Source organism: Ctenocephalides felis, unplaced genomic scaffold (assembly GCF_003426905.1).
Source record: "Ctenocephalides felis isolate EL2017-DRISC unplaced genomic scaffold, ASM342690v1 CF-g0.4_SCAFFOLD_01886, whole genome shotgun sequence".
In the NCBI taxonomy this organism is placed as follows: Eukaryota; Metazoa; Arthropoda; class Insecta; order Siphonaptera; family Pulicidae; genus Ctenocephalides; species Ctenocephalides felis.
Window position 1 is genome coordinate 149,617,382 of NW_020538040.1, and position 20,834 is coordinate 149,638,215.

At 28.9% G+C, this 20,834-nt stretch overlaps 3 protein-coding genes across 5 annotated transcripts; 2 read left to right on the top strand and 1 right to left on the bottom strand.

Annotated features, from left to right (window-relative positions):
* Nucleotides 1-203: 203 nt before the first annotated feature.
* Nucleotides 204-12,058, top strand: LOC113376432 (heterogeneous nuclear ribonucleoprotein Q). 3 transcript variants are annotated; one of them, XM_026616335.1, is made up of 12 exons: nt 204-454; nt 1,641-1,795; nt 1,869-2,062; nt 2,145-2,272; nt 2,725-2,966; nt 4,807-4,942; nt 6,867-7,000; nt 7,184-7,551; nt 7,930-8,048; nt 9,195-9,340; nt 11,349-11,550; nt 11,910-12,058. In XM_026616335.1, exons 2-12 carry the CDS (start codon nt 1,682-1,684, stop codon nt 12,056-12,058), a joined length of 1,932 nt encoding a protein of 643 aa, XP_026472120.1. In that variant the 5' UTR covers nt 204-454; nt 1,641-1,681. The 3 variants fall into 3 exon arrangements, with proteins under 3 accessions (XP_026472120.1, XP_026472121.1, XP_026472122.1); XM_026616336.1 differs by lacking the exon at nt 4,807-4,942 and adding an exon at nt 5,383-5,518; XM_026616337.1 differs by lacking the exons at nt 204-454; nt 9,195-9,340 and having other exon boundaries at nt 1,682-1,795; nt 11,910-12,008.
* Nucleotides 12,059-16,710: 4,652 nt separating this feature from the next.
* On the top strand, nt 16,711-17,488 carry LOC113377237. The gene is made up of 4 exons (XM_026617480.1): nt 16,711-16,792; nt 16,892-16,986; nt 17,059-17,224; nt 17,298-17,488. Exons 2-4 carry the CDS (start codon nt 16,912-16,914, stop codon nt 17,447-17,449), a joined length of 393 nt encoding a protein of 130 aa, XP_026473265.1. The 5' UTR covers nt 16,711-16,792; nt 16,892-16,911; the 3' UTR covers nt 17,450-17,488.
* Nucleotides 17,489-18,051: 563 nt separating this feature from the next.
* Nucleotides 18,052-19,673, bottom strand: LOC113377971 (peroxisome biogenesis factor 10). The gene is made up of 3 exons (XM_026618447.1): nt 19,200-19,673; nt 18,893-19,135; nt 18,052-18,666 (listed from the first exon to the last, which is right to left on the bottom strand). The coding sequence occupies exons 1-3, from the start codon at nt 19,473-19,475 to the stop codon at nt 18,304-18,306; spliced, it is 882 nt and encodes a 293-aa protein (XP_026474232.1). The 5' UTR covers nt 19,476-19,673; the 3' UTR covers nt 18,052-18,303.
* Nucleotides 19,674-20,834: the final 1,161 nt, after the last annotated feature.

The window sequence follows — 20,834 nt, forward strand, 5'->3', positions numbered from 1 at the left end:
ATTCGTTGAAGTGCATTATACCGGTTTATTTTCGTATAGGGATAGGCTTAAATGTATGATATTGTATTCCGTTCTAGCGTATCTTATATGATTCTGTTCGAATGAGATATCTGCATATGTACGCGACAGACGGTCATTATAGCTCCCCACCGCGCATGTGCAAAAAGTTGAACGGTGCAAACGGATTTCTGCAGACTGCATAGCTAAACACCGCGCGAGTTAGAATTACTTTGGATAACGACAAATACTCAATGCTGCTAATTTATAATTGTTATTTTTGTTTAGTACGTTTTAATTTAGTTATTTATTGTTAGTTAAACTGTTTTAAAATTTATGTGTTGAATAGGTAGTTAAGTGGTTTAGTTGTCATGAAAGTGCAGTTCTAGTAAACGAGAGAGTATGCTGCCGATAAAGTGTTCTTGGATTAATAATCTAAATCGTTAAAAATTATCATGTAAGTTCTGTTATTAATTACTGTGTGGTTTAAATTTGTGGTTTGATCCTTAATTGCATCGAAATTCATATATTTCAATTATTTGCTATGTATATTGAATTCGAACGTAAAATGCATTTTTGCAATGTTTTGATAAATTTATCAGAATTGCATTGGTAGTCCGTATGCGACTTGGTGCGTGCGCGTCGTTTTGTGAACCCCTTCATATCATCACGTTGACGTCGACGCCGCCATTTTTAGATCTTGTAAGAAACTTTGCAAAAGTCGCCAATATGAATCCACCGACACAAATAGAATCTTATTTGCGATGAGAGCGAGATTAAATCTATCAAACATTATTTCATGGTAAATGATTCCAAGTGCATGTCCTTTCTACCATTATTTACTTGTCATTGAGCCAGAACAATTTTTTGCACAAATGCCGGTTCATAACTTTCATTGAGTTCCAACTTTACTCTACTTTGTTTTTAATATTTCGGCATTTGCTAATTTCTCCCAGTATTTAATTATAACCATAATATTTATTTGTAGCAATTGCTCTTAGCCGTTATGCAGCAGATATAAATTATATATAGTATCGTTGTTAAAGTAACATACTATGATGGGCGGAAAATGTCGATGCTCTAAAATGCTTGTATATATTAATTACTATTCAGGCTACTAGTAATAACTTATACGATTAATAAAACTTATAAAAGGGCGCTTAATCGCAAAATAACTAATAATTTGACATAGAGCACTTACGCAAATTATATATATATATATATATATATATATATATATGTGTGTGTGTGTGTGTGTGTGTGTAATATGTGTGTATATGCGTGTAATCAGTTACAGTATTGTTTTTATCATGAATACTATTTTAAAATGCGCCAAACTAACCTATCATTGATATGTCAAATGCGTGTAATAAACATTCTCAACTTGATGGCGACAGTCCGTTTTTTTATTAATTTTTCACATAAGCGTAATGCTTACAAATATGTATATAAGGAAAATTCTGTATATTTTTTTATCTATGTAAGTATGATTTTCTATTTAAGTGTTAAAATCTTCTATATGTCTGCAGTAATAGAGACAATAAGAAACGAATCACTTGAATATATAATTTAGTACATACTCTATAATATACATATACACCCTTAGTTTAGATTTCAGTAAATTTAAATGTAAATTTTTGCAGCATTTCATTACAAAATTATACACTGGGAGTTCTAAAATACAATGGCAGAGGGTAATGGTGAAGTTTTGAATGACCTTCATAAGGTTGAGCTCTTAAGTGATTCTGAACGCACAGCAGATTATCCTAAATTAATTGAATATGGCCTAGATCAAAAGGTATATTCAATGTACTGAAATTGGAAAACTCTGATCTGGATTGTGAAAACTATTCACATTCTGTTTTTTTTAGGTTGCTGTTAAATTAGATGAAATTTATAAAACTGGGAAACTTGCACATGAAGAATTAGATGAAAGAGCTTTGGATGCCCTACGTGAATTTCCTATAGACGGGGCCTTAAACGTACTTGAACAATTTATAGATTCAAATTTAGAACATGTTTCAAATAAATCAGCATATTTGTGTGGTGTTATGAAAACATACAGGTGAAATAGTAGTGAAAGTAGCACGATTGTACATGTGCATGAGATAGTATCATAAGTAAGGCATTTTTTGTGTAAATTTAAGGCAAAAAAGCAGAGCTGGTCAACAAGGGTTATCAACACCAACGCCTGCAGCGCCTGCAAAAGGGCCTGACCAAGAAAAAATTAAACAAATTTTAGATCGGACAGGTTATTTATTAGATGTAACAACAGGTAAGTACTAGGTGCAATCTTTAGGTTTGTGATACATATAAATACATAAATATATATTTATATATATTATATATATATATATATATGTGTGTGTGTGTATATATATAATATTAATATTAATAAAATAATATTAACAACGGCAAATAATTTTATTTGCCGTGGCATTTTTAAAACATAAAATTTACATATACATACATATGAGATGAATGCTTTTGAAATCACCTTTTTATATTATATTCATTTTAATTATTTTTTGAATATATAGAATCAAAATATATTTTTGTGTAATGTGTGGAAATGTATGTTTGCTTTTGTTTTATATGTGTATATATAAAACAAATATATATATATATATATATATATATATATATATATATATATATATTTCTAAGATCTATATCTCCATGTTATTTATATGTGCACTTTAGAATTATATTGTACTAATTGTACAGGACAACGCAAGTATGGTGGTCCTCCACCAGATTGGGATGGGCCCACTCCCAGTACTGGCTGTGAAGTGTTTTGTGGCAAAATCCCAAAAGACATGTATGAAGATGAACTTATACCTTTATTCGAGAGTTGTGGCACTATTTGGGACTTACGTCTTATGATGGACCCAATGACTGGAACCAATAGGGGCTATGCGTTTGTCACCTTTACTACTAGAGATGGAGCACAAAATGCAGTTAGAGAGGTTTGTAGCTTGTTTAATAATAACTAATGTGCCATTTTTTATCCTTACTTTATATGTATATACATGTATATATGTAAAGATACATATATTTATGTATGTATGTAATACTATATGCATATATCTTTTATAGATTAATTTTTAATGTCTTGAACATTTCTTTAATGTTTACTTCAGTATTGTAATGCTTCAGTTATTTGATTTTTTATATATGTACACCTTTTTATATTTCTATGATTATATATACATATGTAAATTAATTTATATATATATATATATATATATATATATATATATTTATTTATAAATACATTCGTGTTCATATGCATACAAAGGTGTACATATACAATATATTATCTAAATCCGAAATTTTTCAAGAACGGTAATGATTATTCTTTTAATAATACGTTATTTGCATTAATACTTTTAGTTGTTGATTGTTCAAAATAAGGTAAAGTGTTAAATTCTAACTTTTTATTAAGGCAATATTAATAATGTTATAGTAATTAATATTCTCCCAAAATTATATGATAGTTAAATATATGTTTTTAATTTTGGTCTGCAAGATGGCAAATTAGTCATTCAATTAGTAGTAGTGAAGCTGCATATTTACTAAATATATATATATATATATATATATATATATATATATGTATATATATATTTATACATATCATTGAAATTGCTTCTTTCTTCAATATACATTGTTAATCTATGCATGTTTAAAAAACTTTCAAATGCTTAAACTATTATTGGAAGTATTACTTACCATTAATGCAATATCTCAGAATATGTATAACTTTCAATTTATGTTCTGGTATGTTGCATTTTCACATTGTTTTTAAATATTATACGTTCATTAAGTTGGGTTGTTTAAAGGTTTTGCTTATTGTTTATTTTAGTATAAATAAAAGCAGACTTTTATTGCAGTGGCTCTGACTAAATTTGATTCCTGCCGTATTTTATCCTTTTTAACATCATATCTCTTAGAGCCCTTCACAATAGAAATTTTATCAATTTCAGAAGAAAACTTCGAGAAAACATTCAGAAAAACACTTGGCAAATTTGGATTAGTTTCATACTAAAATGCTATTTTTTTCAGGTCTCCTCTTTGCTCCACTTGCAAAATTGGGACTAAGGAGATTGGTTTTAATCTAAATTTATATAACCTCTATCATTTTTTTTTAATAAAAAAGAAAATGAAAGGCGGTTGTATTTTGTGTGTTTTTATTTGGAATTTTTGAAATTTTGGTATTGGGTTTTACGAAATTTTTTTGGAAATACTCTGCAAGTATTCAGATTTGAAATTTATTCCAAGAATTATAATATCTTAGTATGTTCAAAAATATGAGCATGTTATGAGCATAATGAAATTTCATAAGTAAAGTTCACAATAGCCAGTACTTTTTTCATTTGAACTCATTTTAGAACTAAGTGTGAACTAGTTAGGGTTCATTATTATCACGTCCTTTATAGCCCATACAAACATAATATTTAAGTTTATAACACAGTATAATCCAATATTATTTATATTGTAACATGTGCTTTAATTACTGTTTGTATTGCTATTGGACAGAATTTGATTTATGAATAACATTTCTATTAAGCAAAATTATTCACTGCATATTCGAAGAATAAGTTTTATTTCTGATTGCTTTATGAAATTCCTCGAATATGTTTGGATTGGGTTGTACAGAGGAAATTTAGAATAGATTTTCCTTCCCTTTTTTTTACTAAATTTGATGAATTGTTCTTTATAGTACAATGCATCGCACTAAACGAGCAAAATTTTATTTTATAAACACAAAATTTGGCAATTTGTTTTTTTTTTTAATTCCCACAGCTAGATAATCATGAAATTAAACCCGGCAAGAGTCTGAAAATAAACATTAGTGTACCGAATCTCCGACTTTTTGTGGGCAACATACCAAAATCTAAAGGCAAAGAGGAGATCTTGGACGAGTTTGGTAAATTGACAGGTAAAGTTGAGAAATTTAACGTTGAAATAATTGGCACATTGTGCTACTTCCAATTAGGAAAACAATTGGAAAGGCAGACGGCTGCCTTGGGCTCTCCTCTTACTAACTTTTATCCTTCTCCTTCACCTGTTTGAAATTTTCTTATTGATAAAATATATTAAATTGAAATCATCGCATGTTATTTTCTTTTCCAAAATGTGTATGATATTGGCAATTGGCATAATTAACCTTAGAAAATCGGATTAGCAAACAGGCACTCCCTCGTTATTCCCAGAGTTCTATTCTCTATTCTGAGCGGTTTCTTCACTAGTCCATTAATGTAAGTCCTTCCTTTAAATTCCCATCTCCAGTCATTAAGTCAAGCTTGACTGACAGACAATGGAACGTTGGTACGTGCAGGCTTAATTGGCTATGTTTTTCCTTCCACATTATTCTTGCAGCTGAATGATTATGAAATTCGGAAAGGCAAAAAGATTGGGGTTACCATTTCTTTTAACAATCACCGCTTATTTGTGGGAAATATTCCAAAGAATCGAGATCGAGATGATTTGTTAGAAGAGTTTGCTAAACATGCACGTAAGTTCCTTTTCCAAATGTAAAATTTAAATTATTTAATTTCAGTGAGTACCTTGTTTCTATTTGCCATTATTTTTTTTACCAATTTTTGAAACATTGGTAAAGTTTATGAATTGCTTGAATTTAGTTTGACAATTTCATATAATCAAAATTAATTTTAATTTTATAATCTGGCCTGAAACTAATAGTAAAAAAGTTTAGTTTGAACTAACAAGCCTGAATCGTGACAGATTTGAAATTATAAATGTACAAATAGTAATTTGTACGTAGTTCACTGTAGATTCCATTAATTTTTATGGTAAAGCGGTTTACCATATTATATTTGATATATATATATATATATATATATATATATATATATATATATATATATGAAATTGATCATTAATTATTCATTTGTTTTTTTACAACCCTTGATCTGGAATAAACAGTAGAGGCCGATAAACACTATTATACTTTTCAAATTCGGAATTGTCAAGCTATTATTACAAATCAATTTGTGGATGAATATTCGTTGTTTTATTGTACAAATTCCAAATAATGACTGGAGAAATCCATTTATGTTCCATATTATGCTTTATTAGAAAAATTGACTGATTTAAAAATTTAGGTTTAAAAATTTGTAAGCATTGGTTAAAGTTGAAATCACATGGACGACATTTTTGTATAATATATTTCTTCATTTTTGAAATTCGACTCATTTTTTCATATTTGGAACTTATTTTGCGCAATTTATTTCATCATCAATATAGTTTTTTGCATGAATGTTTCATGAATTTAATGTATATGTGAACAAAATACAATTGATAAAAATTAAATATGGGAAATGATTTTGAGACCCATATCTTAATTTGTTTCGACAAAACTTGATATTTTTATTAGTCCAGTTTTGTTGATTTATTTTTTTAAGTTCTTTCAAATATTAATTTAGTGATATAATTGTGGAAAAATATTGGTTATCTCGATTTTATAAAAAAATGACAGTAAATTTTAAATTGGCAGCCCACCATTTTTATGAGAAAATTATCTAAAAAACTACAACATGCCAATGTTTGTTCATATATACATTCTTATTATGTTAAATATATATAAATATATACATGCTTATATATTTATATATATATATATATACATATATATATATATATATATATATATATATCTTTGAACTATTTTTTTCCACACAGTTTAAGTGAACCAACATTTTCAAAATTGTTGCTTTCCAATTTTTACTTACATTCAGTATAAAAACTATTCAAATACCCCATCGTGTTTTCAGCTTTGCCTAAGGCTTATATTTAAAATATTAACAGATACAAATATAAAGTTTTTTCTCATATTCCTGTAGCTGGTCTAATGGAAGTAATCATCTATAGTTCACCTGATGACAAAAAAAAGAATAGAGGGTTTTGCTTCTTAGAATATGAGTCACATAAATCAGCATCTTTAGCAAAACGTCGTTTAGGTACAGGTCGTATTAAGGTTAGTAATTCATTATAAATACTGCAAGAATATATTTTTGGGCAAATGACAATGGTGTAATCCTTTATAAAAATAATTTACCAACTATTGTTTAAATGTTTATATCTTCTTCATAAATTTGATTGTTTAATACATACAAAATACTTTAAAATATGGTATGATTGAAGCAATGTACTTCATTAGGTTTGGGGATGTGATATCATTGTGGATTGGGCAGATCCACAAGAGGAACCAGACGAGCAGACTATGAGTAAAGTGAAAGTGCTATATGTAAGGAATTTGACACAAGATATCAGTGAGGAGAAATTGAAGGAATCATTCGAAACATATGGACGTGTGGAGCGCGTGAAGAAGATCAAAGATTATGCATTTGTTCATTTTGAAGATCGGGACAATGCAGTGAAAGCTATGCGGGATCTAGACGGAAAAGAAATGGGCGGGTCGCACATCGAAGTATCACTCGCCAAACCGCCTTCAGACAAGAAGAAGAAAGAAGAAATACTACGTGCCAGGGAAAGACGAATGATGCAGATGCACTTAGGACGTGGGGGGTAAGAGCATTTTATTCCGTGATATACTTTTTAACTAAATTTTTTTTACTTCTTTTTCTATCAATTTCAGTAATTTTGATGGCAAATAGAATTATTTATTTTCAATATATTTTCTAATTTTAATGTCATGCCAACATAATTAAGACATTGTTTCAAATATTTAACTTTTTTTCATAAAATTTGATATTCAATTTTTCTTTTTTTGGGAATATGTGAAAGGCGATTTTAACTACTTTATTTATCATCTCACTCCTTTATTCCTATAGTAGAGAAGCAGTTAGGCTGAAACAAATGAGATTTTATTAATCGGGTATTAATAGAGTTATAGTGATGAGTAAAGAATGATGCATTTAGAATAATGAGATATAAATTACTTAGATGTTCGCCGTCCCATCCCAGCATGATGGGGGCCGGCATGCCACCCGTGCGCGGTCTGCCCGGTCCCAGAACTGCCGGCGCTAACATGAGGGGTGGTCCCATGGGTCGCAGCGAATTTGGTGAGTCATAAATACATCTCACATTTATATATTATATTACATTATATATATATATATATATATATATATATATATATATATATATATATATATATATATATATATATATATATAAACATATACAATAAGCTTGGCTTATATGGTATTATACACATACACATGCGGATACATTCCATAGATGGAAGCGCTCTACATATACATTTATATATGTAATATATATGCACCAATGTGTATGCTTATATATATAAACGCATGCTACATAAGTGTTTATATACATAAATACATATATGTGTGCATAATATGTATGAAGTATAAATATATGATGTGTATTTGTATACTGCTCTATATGTGCCAATTGTCATTTGTAAACAAAATGTACATGCTTTCCAAACTTTTTAATTCAAGTTTCAATCATTATCTTACATATTTTCATCAGTAATTTTATTATTTTTACATTACAGTCAATTTTTATCAGCAATATTAACATAATGAAATAAATTGATTTATATCTGGCTTAATAAATATCGATAAATGCTTTTCAAAAACATCTCTATTAACAATACTAATGCCTTCACGTTTCAGGTACTATACAGTTTTTGTTGTGTAATAATCATTAGCACGCATTATTAAAATTTTAGTTCTAGCATGAATTTATTAACTTTTTAGTATTTTTTTTTTGCATGTTGCTTTTTATTTTTTGTATATCATTCCTGTACACCCATCATATGTAGTTGATTCTCAATCAGTTTGCCATTTTTATTTAAGAACATTTTATTATCATTGGTAAGTAGTGTTGAGAGATATAATTTGTTTATTTGTTGATTTTCCGTGGTGATTTTAGGTTGTCTTTTGTGGCAGTTAATCTTTATTTGGAATATTTATGAATTATCATGAAGTTGTCGTAGAGTACTTTTTTCAGTTCTCCATGCTATATTGAGCATAATTGAAGCGTAATTTTATCCCGGCATGCTGTATTAATTTGAGAAAAAGTAAATATTTATTTTGGTTGAATTTGTTTAAACACTGCCGCTCATTTTCTTTTTTATATTTAGACCGATTTTGTAATAGTAATTTACTGTAATGTTAATTAGTGACGTGGTTGCTTCTAAATTTGTTGGGTCCTGCATTTAATGTGTGTGTTTATAGATTATGATTACGACTATTACGGGTTTGGGGATTACCGAGGCGGCTACAGCGAACCATATTTTGATGACTATTACCGTTATGAAGATTACTATTTCGATTACACGTCTCCTCAAGGTGCCAGAGGAGCTCATGGCAGAACGCTATCGGTACAGTTACAATCACTGCAATGAAAGCAATATTTAATTTTTCAACTTTTATATTTTTTTATTTTTTTTTCTCATATCGAAATAAACTTTTGTTCGCTCAGCACACGTTATTTCACAACAAAATTAAAAGCAAATTAAAGCATCACAACTTTTACAAATTTCTAATTTATCAAGACAACCAAAATGCAATTACAAATTGCGTCCCCATGTCAGTCCCTGGCGGTTGCACCTTTACAGAAGTTTATTTGTATATGAGATATGCCACATAATATCTTCATTTTGATGGTGTCTAAATTTCGGACGTGATTAACTGGTTAATGGAGTCTAGGTTTAGCACATTATAATCAATTATAATCCCATGATTATAATCAATTATAATTTCATGATATGCAAAGATGCATACTAAGTATATATACTATTTTTTATTTCATTGTAGAAAGAATAGAAGAATCTAAACTCTCTAATATGCTAAATCAGTGACTTCTCACAGTAACCAGAATGATTAATCACAATAACCGAAACCATAAATAAGATTTCAAATATTATGCCCAATAAAATTATACGTTAATCAAAATCTATAAAAAAAAAATCTCTTTACCATGATCAATATTAAGTAGAGTTTTAGTAATCTCTACTCAAATGTCATTTTAGGAAGATAGAATATCATTCAGTAATCTCAATAATATGTTCTTGAGATAATTCATCTTTAGTTGTTACTAATATAGGCATTAATCAGTATATTTTGTTCATCAACCTTAACTTAATAGTTAACTAATCATTTCAAAATTATATATTTGGAATATTAATCTGCAATCTATCATAACATGCAATACTCTTTAAGAAAATGTGTGTTTTTAAGAAATATTTTGCATCTAATTTGTTATATGTTAATGATAAACTTTGGAGACACGTAAGTGTCTAAATACAACATCTTCACGAGTTGTTACATTTCAATTGCTTCAGTATGATATTTATGTAGACGATTTATTCCCTCTCCTGCTTTCGACTAATTGAGGAATATGTAATGCTTTTCTGCAATTTCTAAATAACACTGCTTTTCTGCTTAAAACAGTTCTAAATTTTGGCAATAATTATTTGCTCTAATTACATAAATTTTGCAATTTTAATGTTACAATGAATATTTATGAATTATTGTGATTTGCCTACTTTTAAAACTGTTTTATTTAGTAATAACATTTAATAGCTGATGGCGCTTGTATAGTTGAAGCAAAATTTTCAAGTCTAACATGTTGCTTCACTTCTATGCTTTATATGAGAATACATACAAGCAGTATTTTAGACATTTCTAATGGTGCAGTAAGTAAGGATTTTTATATACTTTAACAAAATTTAATAATTAATGAAACATGTTTTATGTAATTTGAAAACAGTGATGCTGGAAAATAGTTCTGTATGTATTGTGTTCCATACTTTTTTTTTTAACAAATTTAATACTAAATGGTAATTGCACCGCTTCATAGTGTTATATCTTTTCTTGCAGAAATTGCTGGCATTAACTAAAATTAAATAAATTAATATTGCTCTAATTTATTATCAATATATTAGCTGTGATATGCTTCGTTATACAATGAATCATGATTGTTTTCATATATTTGACTTTGTACAAATATGAACTAAATAGCTCATGTTTTACTCTTTGATCATAAGATGAGTAAATTAATCACTTTAGCTGAGCCTTAATTTATAAAATAGTATTGAAATCGAATTTTGATCCATTTATTTTTTTATTTTATAAAACTGAGTTGATATAAATTTTAAATAAAACTTAACAGTTTCAATGATGTATTATTTTTCATGTACTTCTTACTACATATTTTATTTTTGATTGATAATGGGGCTCTTGAAATGATTTTTATTGCTCATTTCATGATATGAGTTTATTTGTGCATTGACGATTACGCATGGTTCGCGCGTTGAAATAATGCGTAATGAATCGATATGTTTCGATTTGTTAATTGAGGTTTGACATACTGTTTGGGTTGAGTAGGCTGGTGGACGTGGAGCAACAGCGCGTGGTCGAGCCGCTGGGCACCGTGGGGCGGGCAACAGCAGTCGGCAGGCGGCGCCCCAGCGGCCGGGACAGGCACCGGGGCCCGCAACAACCGCAGCGGGGCCGGGGCCGGCCCGTGGGGGACGGGCACGGGGGGCCATCGCTCGTGGCAACCCCCGCGTCAAGGGAAGTTTACCAGGTCAGTTAAATAAAGTTAATAAAGCCAATACCATGGCCAAATAAATTTTTTGAATTCAAAATATTGATTGTCTTTTCATCCATTTAGATGAATCTGTATATATAATCCGTATATAAAGTAGATTTATTTATATATATGTACATAAAAAATAATTTTTTTATATAATACGTATTCAATCTATGTATAATTGTAAGTGCAAAAGTGTTAATGCTATATTGAATAATAGTAGAATTACTATTTTAATTATGGTTTTTCATAGTAAGGCATTTTTCATTCTCAGCGTTTTTCATTCTCAGCGTTTTTCATTCTCAGCGTTTGTTTTATTACATGTCAATAAATGTGCAAAATAATTGAATTAGGTAAACGGAAGTTGGACGGGGGTCACCAGAACCAGGGGGAATCTAAGAGGCGATACGGCAGCAGTTGGGGAAGTCAGCCACTTGCCCAACAACCGCTGGGATCTAATGGTGAACAATGGTACACCGATAGCTATCAGCCATGGAGCTAAACATTTTTGATTACTCATGTACTCATGTGCATACGTATCATATGATATATATATGTGTATATGTATATATATACATGCATGTTTACATATAAAATATGTATGCATATATATACACATATATGAATTATATATATATATATATATATATATATATATATATATATATATAGACACATACATATATATATATATATATACACATATATATATATATATATATATATATATATAGCTGTATGTATGTGTATATGTATATACATAATTGTGCATGTATTAACTATACTTATGATCCGAATCACATATACATATGTATATATAATTATTTATTTGTCACGGGGCATCTTGTATGGAATAGTTATAAGGATGTTTAATTTAAAGATATTGTTGAGAATGTTAAGAAGTTTTACATTATTAGTCTATTTTATAAAGTGATTTTCAAAACTTTGTTACTTTTATGTTAAGTGCATTTTGTAATTATAAATTACAAAAATTAAATGTTGATATCTTGTGTTACTTTTATGCTGAGTTTGTTTCATTTCATTTGTATACAGCTTGTTATTGTATGCTATGAGCTATTTAAATGCTCTAATTTAATGGTTTTTTTTTGAAAAAAAAAATTGAGAAATTTATGAAATGATGTATTTAAGCATAATGAAATTATATATTATTAATTTGGAAGACATCGTGATTTGTAGTTATTATAAAGTTTTTGATATGATCAAACTTGTAGATATTGTTGGAAAACATTTGGCATGCCTCGTGACTATAATTTTAGCGTATAACGCCTCTTATGTGCCCAGATGCCTCAAGCAAGTGGGATATATTAAAGACTGAAGTGTGGCCCTTGGACAGAAATCAGGAGCATGTATTTACTATGTTTTAAAGAGTACGATGGCATGTTGGCCTTTACAGAGTCTATTCCCTAAATTTTTTGACAAATAAATATTCAATTTAAAATTTTAACTAGAAACAATATCAAGCAAGTTTTAGTATTTTTTTCAATTTTTGGTATAGACTCTGTTAATCTAACAAGTCAAAGCACTATTTTGTATTTTGTACAAACAGTGTAGAAAGTTTATACTCGAAGGCAGACAATTGAAACACCAAAGATTTGTTTAAGTTTTTATTCTGATTCTTAGTTATAAAATGTCCTTCATATCTTTAACAGCATTTTTGAATATATTTATTTTAATGTATATGTTTTAAAATTAAATATTCTATTAAATAAATTTTTCATGATATTTGGTAAATTCGAATAATTTGAAATTGATCAAATAATACTCTGAAGAGCAATAAGATAAGGGCATATATATATATATATATATATATATATATATATAAAAAAATATTCAATCGAAATTTTTTTTGAATTAGTACTTGATAATTTATGTAAATAAAATATGGTCAGACAGTAACTTTAGATATTTGACTAAATTCGGTAATTATAATTAAATGAATAACATCACCTATTAATACTAATAAAACAAAATACTATTAATTTTTAGGCCCTGTAAAATAGAATTGTTTGCAATAAGTTACTTTGGTGAAATTTTAATTTTCGATTGTATGTCTCCGAGTTAATTTAAATAAATAAGATTTGTTGCTAATGATTGCAAAAAAACCCACTTGTACAAAAAAGATAAACATCTGATGCAGAATACATGGTGTTCTTAGTAATATTTAAAATATGTTAATTTCTTTTGCAATATTTTAGACATAGTTCAATGCTTTAACAATGATATTTTTGAGCAATTGTTTGTGCATTTAGGAAGTTTAGTAAACCATTTACTACTGATTTATGCTTACAGATCATAGTGTTTATAAAATTACGAAGGTCTGAAGCCACTTCTAATTTAACTCTTAAAATAAAGTTAACAAACCCTTTTAATTATAATGAATATTTTAATAGCTAAGCATATATTTCCCCTCGTTCTGGCGACTATTGCAGGGGGAAACTCATTTGACTACTATCTGTTTCTGTACTCAGATGGGTGGAGACCTGTTTATTTAGCGTTTTACTTAATTTTAATAATCCATTTTTTGTAAAATCCTTTATTTTAGACTAGATTTTCAGCTAAATTATTCATTTGTAATACAGATTAAGCAAAATAATGTAATTGGAGAGTGGGTTTTTTGAAAGCGCAGTGTGACACGACACATGAGGCCACAAGTTTAGTGTTAGTGGAATTTTGGATCGGGTCAACGCGACATAGTTAGATAAAGTTAAGTCAGCTCAAAAGATAATTGTTTTTTTTAAATAATGAAATATATTCTATTCCTGCAAATATGCATTTTGCGATGTGATGTATTTTAGCAGTAATTTAAGAAGTGATTAATACTAACTCAGCTGTCCTAATCTGAACATCACACCTCTTTATCAGCCTGGACGATACAAATGCAATTGGTGCGATTTTGAAAATAAAAGTATATTCTATGTGTTTTAAATGCGCAATATGTAGCATTTGTTTTGTCCAGTTGATATAGAGCTCAGGCTTAAAGCCAACTAAATAATTGAGGAGTGAGATTGAGTCTCAAGAAAACAGTTGTATGTGAATGACTTTATAACATTGTGTTTATTTTTACATTTTATTATACTAATGAAATTTGAATAACGAACATGTTTTATTTTTAAATACTTTTTAGCGACACTCTTCTCCATATTTAGCTCTACAGATTTTTGCGAAAATAATACCTTATTACCATAACAATTTGCACAGACTAAAATATTGTTTGACTTCCCAAAATAAATGTTTGAATAACAAGCTAAAATAGTGCTTGTGCTGAATTACATGCATAGATCATCTTCATTGTTAATTATTCACATTATTTTCCAATTAAAATCAAGATTTTAGATAAATTTAGAGTGTGCAATTTAGAGTGATCATTTTTATTGGCAATAAATTTTAATGGCAATTTGTATAAGGATTTTATGCCATAAGAAAAACAGACCTAACATTGAGAAAGTAATTTTTTTCAATAATGGTGAAAGTACTATTAATACACACATAAATGATAAATTAAAAAGAAACCATTGTGCCTGTAATAGATTTACAAATACCTTACATAATTCATATTTAAGTGGACTTTATCCATCAATATGAGAGTAGAATACAAAATTTAAAAGATTAATTACCGGTCACAAATAAAAAGAAAGCAACTCTAAAAATGAGAAGAGAAAATTTAAACTACTTTGAAAATACATGATGCTTGTTGGGTATGCATTGACAATATTAATTAATGATATATTTTGGACTATTAATTAATTTATGCAATTGTATTTTATTGCTTCAAACAAGTTATTATTGAGGCAAACTTGTGACATTAATACCTGTAATTGTAATTTTAATACAATGATTGCCAGTATCAGAAACAAATGCACTGCAATAATATTATCGTATTTTCTAAATTTATGCCTAGATTTATTTATTTTGTGGTAAAGAAGATTTACAATGAATGAAAATTAAAATTAAAATTTCGGTTATTAATTTTTAGTGTTATGCAACTTGTGCAAAGTTTATTAAGAGCCGTTTATTGTTAAATGCTAAGTTTACATTAAAATTATATTCTAAAATTAGTGCCAATGATGACCAAGTTTTATATTCATTGCTGTTTTTTATGAGGCCAAATTTCTAATTGCATAGTAGAATTGTGTATTTTATTAAATTTAATTATAAAACCGCTGTGAATACACGTATTACAATTATTATTGCTAAGAAATTTTGACTCATATCTATCGACTGCATTGACTTTGAACACTTAAAATCAAATTACAAAAAGAATAATAGAAATAAAGTTAAATAAAAACATCTGCAAATAAAGACAAATTTTTTTTTAGACATCACACGTTCAAACGTAAATAAATTTCTTCAGAATAATAAATATTTTTCCTTATTATCGTTGGGGTTTTTAGTTTTACAGCGCTTGCAATAACTTGAATGTTTGACATTGAAGATGGCCCCATACTTATCAGATAATATATAATAATAAATGAAAAACGCTAAGGTGTTTCTAAAATAACTGGAAAAATCAAATAATAACTGTCATCTGTAAAATTCCACATGTCGTTCAGACTGATTTTTGGAAATACAGGTCAAGCGGTTCCGGAGATCCAACAAAAAAGTAAATAAAATGCCATTTGGCGGTCAAAAATGATTATTAGACATATGCACAATATATTTTAGAAATATTTTTTAATAATAAATACAAATTGTGTTTACATTTCTACTCCCTACCGATTTTACGCGCTCACGCGCTTCTAAACTTAATCTCTACGCGGCTAACGCAGTTTGATTGCTTTAGAAAAAGTTACGTTTTTTAAAAAATTACAAATTATAAAAAAAAAAAAATTCAAAGAAGTCATTTTTTTCTAATCTTTCAAAATTCTCAGAAATCTAATTTTTTTTAAACATTTTAATTTTCGGTACGGAAAGTTCGAGCAATTTGCCTTAAGGAACGACGTCATGCACCACTAACGGCCACCCCGTAGAAAATATTAGAATCATATTCATATATGGGCCCCCCTGGCCCCCCTTGGAGACAAGAGTGTCAGTACAGTTGTTTGCGGATGCTTGCTATCAGTGCTACCTACCTAATAAATGCATGATAGCTTTTAGTAAATATAATAGCGTCATGTTGGTAATGTGTATTAAGTTACATCTGGCAACACTTATTCCCATTCGCCGTATCCGCTTGCTGTCGAAGTAATTCTTTTCAGAGAATATTTTGCCAAGATAGGTGGGTTTTTGCGTGTAGTATTGTTTGTTGTGATTTAGTTCTTGTGCCCTGGTTTTGTGAGTGTAATAAATTTAAATTTCATTATACCATTTATTCCAGAGTCATATTTGGTAAACAAAATGCAGTTGCAAATTAGAGGACCACGCACACATGTCATCGACTGTGAAAATATCGAGACTATTGGCAGTGTCATTGTGAGTAAATATTCTTTAAAATATACACACAAATACTTAAAATTTAATACTAAAGTTTCGTGCTGTACATAGGAAAGGATAGCTCAGTTGGAAGAAGTGTGTGGAGATGATATTAGGTTATCTTGTGAGGGTACTATTTTGTCTAAGGAAGACTCTCTATCTAGCTTATCCAGTTGTCAGCTTGATTTAACTGTATCCTTGTTGGGAGGAAAAGTCCATGGTTCTTTAGCTCGTGCAGGTTAGTTTCTGTTCCAAATGTCTGTTAGTGTAATATCAAGAACTGAAAAGTTACAAGCCTATTCATGCTATAGGTAAAGTAAAAGGACAGACACCCAAAGTAGAAAAACAAGAAAAGAAGAAGAAGAAGACTGGCAGAGCTAAGAGACGTATTCAATACAATCGCCGCTTTGTTAATGTTGTTCAAGGATTTGGCAGACGTCGTGGACCAAATGCCAATGCTTAAGTTTGTTTATAGCGAGTGATGAATAAGAAATAAATTTGTATTCAAACTCAGTTGTTTTAGTCAGTAATTTTATACATACTAACTTTATATTCATAAACTCGTTTGTGTGCTTTGGGATCTCTAATGGTTCATATTTTACCAGGCTTAATATACATACTTCAAGTAATTACATAGAATCTTGTGCAGTATAGTGCACGTTAATTTATCATTGTAATTAGTTGTATTGCTTAAACTCCACTAATAACACGTACTCATATTGAATTTTAAGTGTAATTTATTTATGGCACACTAAAAAATTCATATGTTTTAAATTCACAAATCTAAATAAATATCAAAGCTGATTCAATTTGGTGATCAACAAACTGTAATTAACTTCCTGGGTTTTTAATCATAGCCACTTAAGGTGATAATCCAAAGGTAGTTCTTTAATAATTCTTTTTTTTATATTAAAACATCTTACAAAAATCCTTAGGTGCATTATAATTAAAACTACAAAAGTGACCTTTAATATTATGCTTATGAACATGTAAGTATTTCAAATGTTTAATTAAACTATATATTTCTATGTGCATTATTGTACTAAATTTCCTTTATGACTGGCAGTATTTTGGTACAGTAGAACCCAGATTAAACAATTTACAAATTTTCTTGTGTATGTACATATATATTTTCTTAGATTATATTACATACATATACAAACTGCGACATAAATCGTGCAAAAATTCGAATTGTAGGTATGTACATACATATAACTCTGTCGCAGTTGGTAGTCTGGATAATCGCGAATCTGTATAACTGAGGTCCGGATAATCGAGGTTCTTCTGTATATAATTTTTAATATATCAAATATACAATTAAACAAGATTTTGCAGATGTATAATATGTAATCTGGACATTGGTTCCCGACATACCGGGCATTCTGGTTTAGTATTTAAGCAATCATCTATGCAATCTTTACAAAAAATATGGCCACATGTAAGTGCACATGTATTTTTTGCTGCACATAAACACAGTGTGCATTTGCAACTATTGTTGCTCTCCTGTTCATCTTGACTAATATTTTTTTCATTCTCTAAAGTGCATTCAAGTGTTAAACAATTTTTTGATTCCTTGGCAATTTTAACAGCATTTATCAATGAGTGAACCATTGTGATTATTCCAAGTAATTTAAAACCTCGTTCAAAATTATGATTTTTCATCCAGTGTCGTACGAGGATCTGTAAGCAGTTGAATAAAGATTACTATTGAAATAGTTAATACTGAAATATTGTATGTTTTAATGTTGGGAAACTTGTAGATATCAGTTTAATCTGTGCTTTATGGATAATATAGTTAAGATTTGTTTTTATTGATATTATAATAAACATATGAAGTTTGCTTGAATATTAAATAGCATCATGTGTATCTGATGCAAGTTTCCTGCTGAATGCTTTTTATACTTACGTAATTAATACCCGTAATGCGTTTGGATATGTGAAAATGACCACCTGCTAAAAAGAACAAGCTTCTGTGAAATTCTTGAAAAAATGGTTGTAAATTGATGAGGGCAGACAGGAGGTTTAAAATAATGTGTCTAATTCTAGGCTGTAATTGTTTATTATTCTGCAAACTGCGTTGTGAATTTAAAATGATTTTTCTGAAAAGTCTCTCACCACCACATTGCAGAAGTATACTCAAGAAGTGAAGCTGAAGAAGATAATGTTCAGGTTTGAAATAATTCATTATTTTCATTGGATACAAATTTAATTACCTGTTTACTAGGAATTGTTATAAAGGAAGGATCAACTTGCATAATACCAGTGTACTCTTCACCAAGTGTTTGCAAGTTGCACAATGCCAGGTACCCATAGTAAGAAATTTCTGTTATTAATTTTATGTATGGTGAATATATTATTACGGATCTAGATCCAAAAAAGTGCCTGTATATTTCTAAGACATTCTGCTGTAGATTATTGACATATGAAATATCTTTTTGTGATGCTCTAAGGATTTCGGCAGGACCGGCATCAGTCGAGATTAAACTCATTATTATATTAAAGGTGAATATTACAATTAACTAAAAATTAATAACTTCATTTGATGGGACGCGAGAAATACCTGCGACAATCTTTTACATGAAATGACCTTTGGATATTTATCATTTTAAATTTATCAATTCACATTGTTGGGGTTTGATTTACTCAGCTAAATAGTTCAACATAATTTATTGAACATGTTTTCTGATTTTTCGATGTCGAATTTAATAATTAATTATAAACTTTAATGTCAATTTAAGTCTGGCGATTCAGGAACATCGTTAATATCAAACAATAATGTCAAAATATGAATAAATTTAGTATAAATCAAAATGTAATTTAAGACACAGCCCTAAACTCGTTCAACATTTTTTGTATGTTTTTTTGACATTTATACAACTTTTTAATATGTACATGCTTTTATAGGTTATGTATTACATGTTTTTTCGGTGACATATATTTATGGCAAAAATTATTTATAATTTGATATTGTTATCATATTTAATTCTTAAGAAGCTTGATATAATGTGTTTTTTAATCTAAATTACTATAATTGGGTATAATATACATTAATACGTTTGCTATGATAACGGAACGAAACTCGTTAAATTTGAAGTCATAATGTGACATTTTGAAAATTGTTTGAATAAATGATTTGAGCAAATAGTTTACAAAGTTAGATCGTAACAACTATTTGAAAAAAGTACAGATATCTTAGTTCTGTATCTCAAGTAAATGGAACTAGAAGATCAACAATTTATTAGTCTGCTTTTTATATTTTTGTGCTGCACAATTACTTGAGAAACATAGCACAAAATTTTAGCATCAAGAATTCACTACTAGCAGATTTTTCGAATAATCAATATTTATGCAAGGATGAGTTTCAAGTCAAATGTTTATATGCAATTTTGGGGTCTGATGTTTCTTCATAAACGAATCAGTTGCACAAAACCCATGTGTCGATTATCTATTCTTATCAATCAAAGCATTCTTAACTTCTAGATTCTAGAAAAGTATATTGCATTATTGATTGAATTCAATTTTGTAATTATTACAATGTAGTTCTATTTTTTGTATCTTTGTCATGAACACTGTGGGAAAATGCAGACTTCAGATGATGGAGAACAAGATAGTTTAACTGTCTAGTTTGAACAATATGAGTATAGTCCAGTCATTTAGGCTTAAATTAGGTAAGAATCTTCTAATTTGAGATACCCAGCTGTAAGTCTGTAAATATTTGTATATCGGCACCCTAAAGTTGTCTCAAAAACTACATATGGTATTGACACCCTACCATGTGTAGGTTTTGAGATAACTTTAGGGTGTCAATATACAAGTATTTACAGACTTACAGCATGGTATCTCGAATT

What these genes read in the sequence shown, in the direction of transcription:
- LOC113377971 (XM_026618447.1), bottom strand. Translation starts at nt 19,475, where the DNA reads ATGAGTTTAATCTCGACTGATGCCGGTCCTGCCGAAATCCTTAGAGCA. An exon ending in TAACAATTCCTAGTAAACAG is followed by an intron (nt 19,136 to 19,199) that starts GTAATTAAATTT and finishes TATCTTCTTCAG; the next exon opens with CTTCACTTCTTGAGTATACT. An exon ending in GCATTACGGGTATTAATTAC is followed by an intron (nt 18,667 to 18,892) that starts GTAAGTATAAAA and finishes AACTGCTTACAG; the next exon opens with ATCCTCGTACGACACTGGAT.
- LOC113376432 (XM_026616335.1), top strand. Translation starts at nt 1,682, where the DNA reads ATGGCAGAGGGTAATGGTGAAGTTTTGAATGACCTTCATAAGGTTGAG. An exon ending in CACAAAATGCAGTTAGAGAG is followed by an intron (nt 2,967 to 4,806) that starts GTTTGTAGCTTG and finishes TAATTCCCACAG; the next exon opens with CTAGATAATCATGAAATTAA. An exon ending in CATGGGTCGCAGCGAATTTG is followed by an intron (nt 8,049 to 9,194) that starts GTGAGTCATAAA and finishes GTGTGTTTATAG; the next exon opens with ATTATGATTACGACTATTAC.
- LOC113377237 (XM_026617480.1), top strand. Translation starts at nt 16,912, where the DNA reads ATGCAGTTGCAAATTAGAGGACCACGCACACATGTCATCGACTGTGAA. An exon ending in AGACTATTGGCAGTGTCATT is followed by an intron (nt 16,987 to 17,058) that starts GTGAGTAAATAT and finishes TGCTGTACATAG; the next exon opens with GAAAGGATAGCTCAGTTGGA. An exon ending in TGGTTCTTTAGCTCGTGCAG is followed by an intron (nt 17,225 to 17,297) that starts GTTAGTTTCTGT and finishes TTCATGCTATAG; the next exon opens with GTAAAGTAAAAGGACAGACA.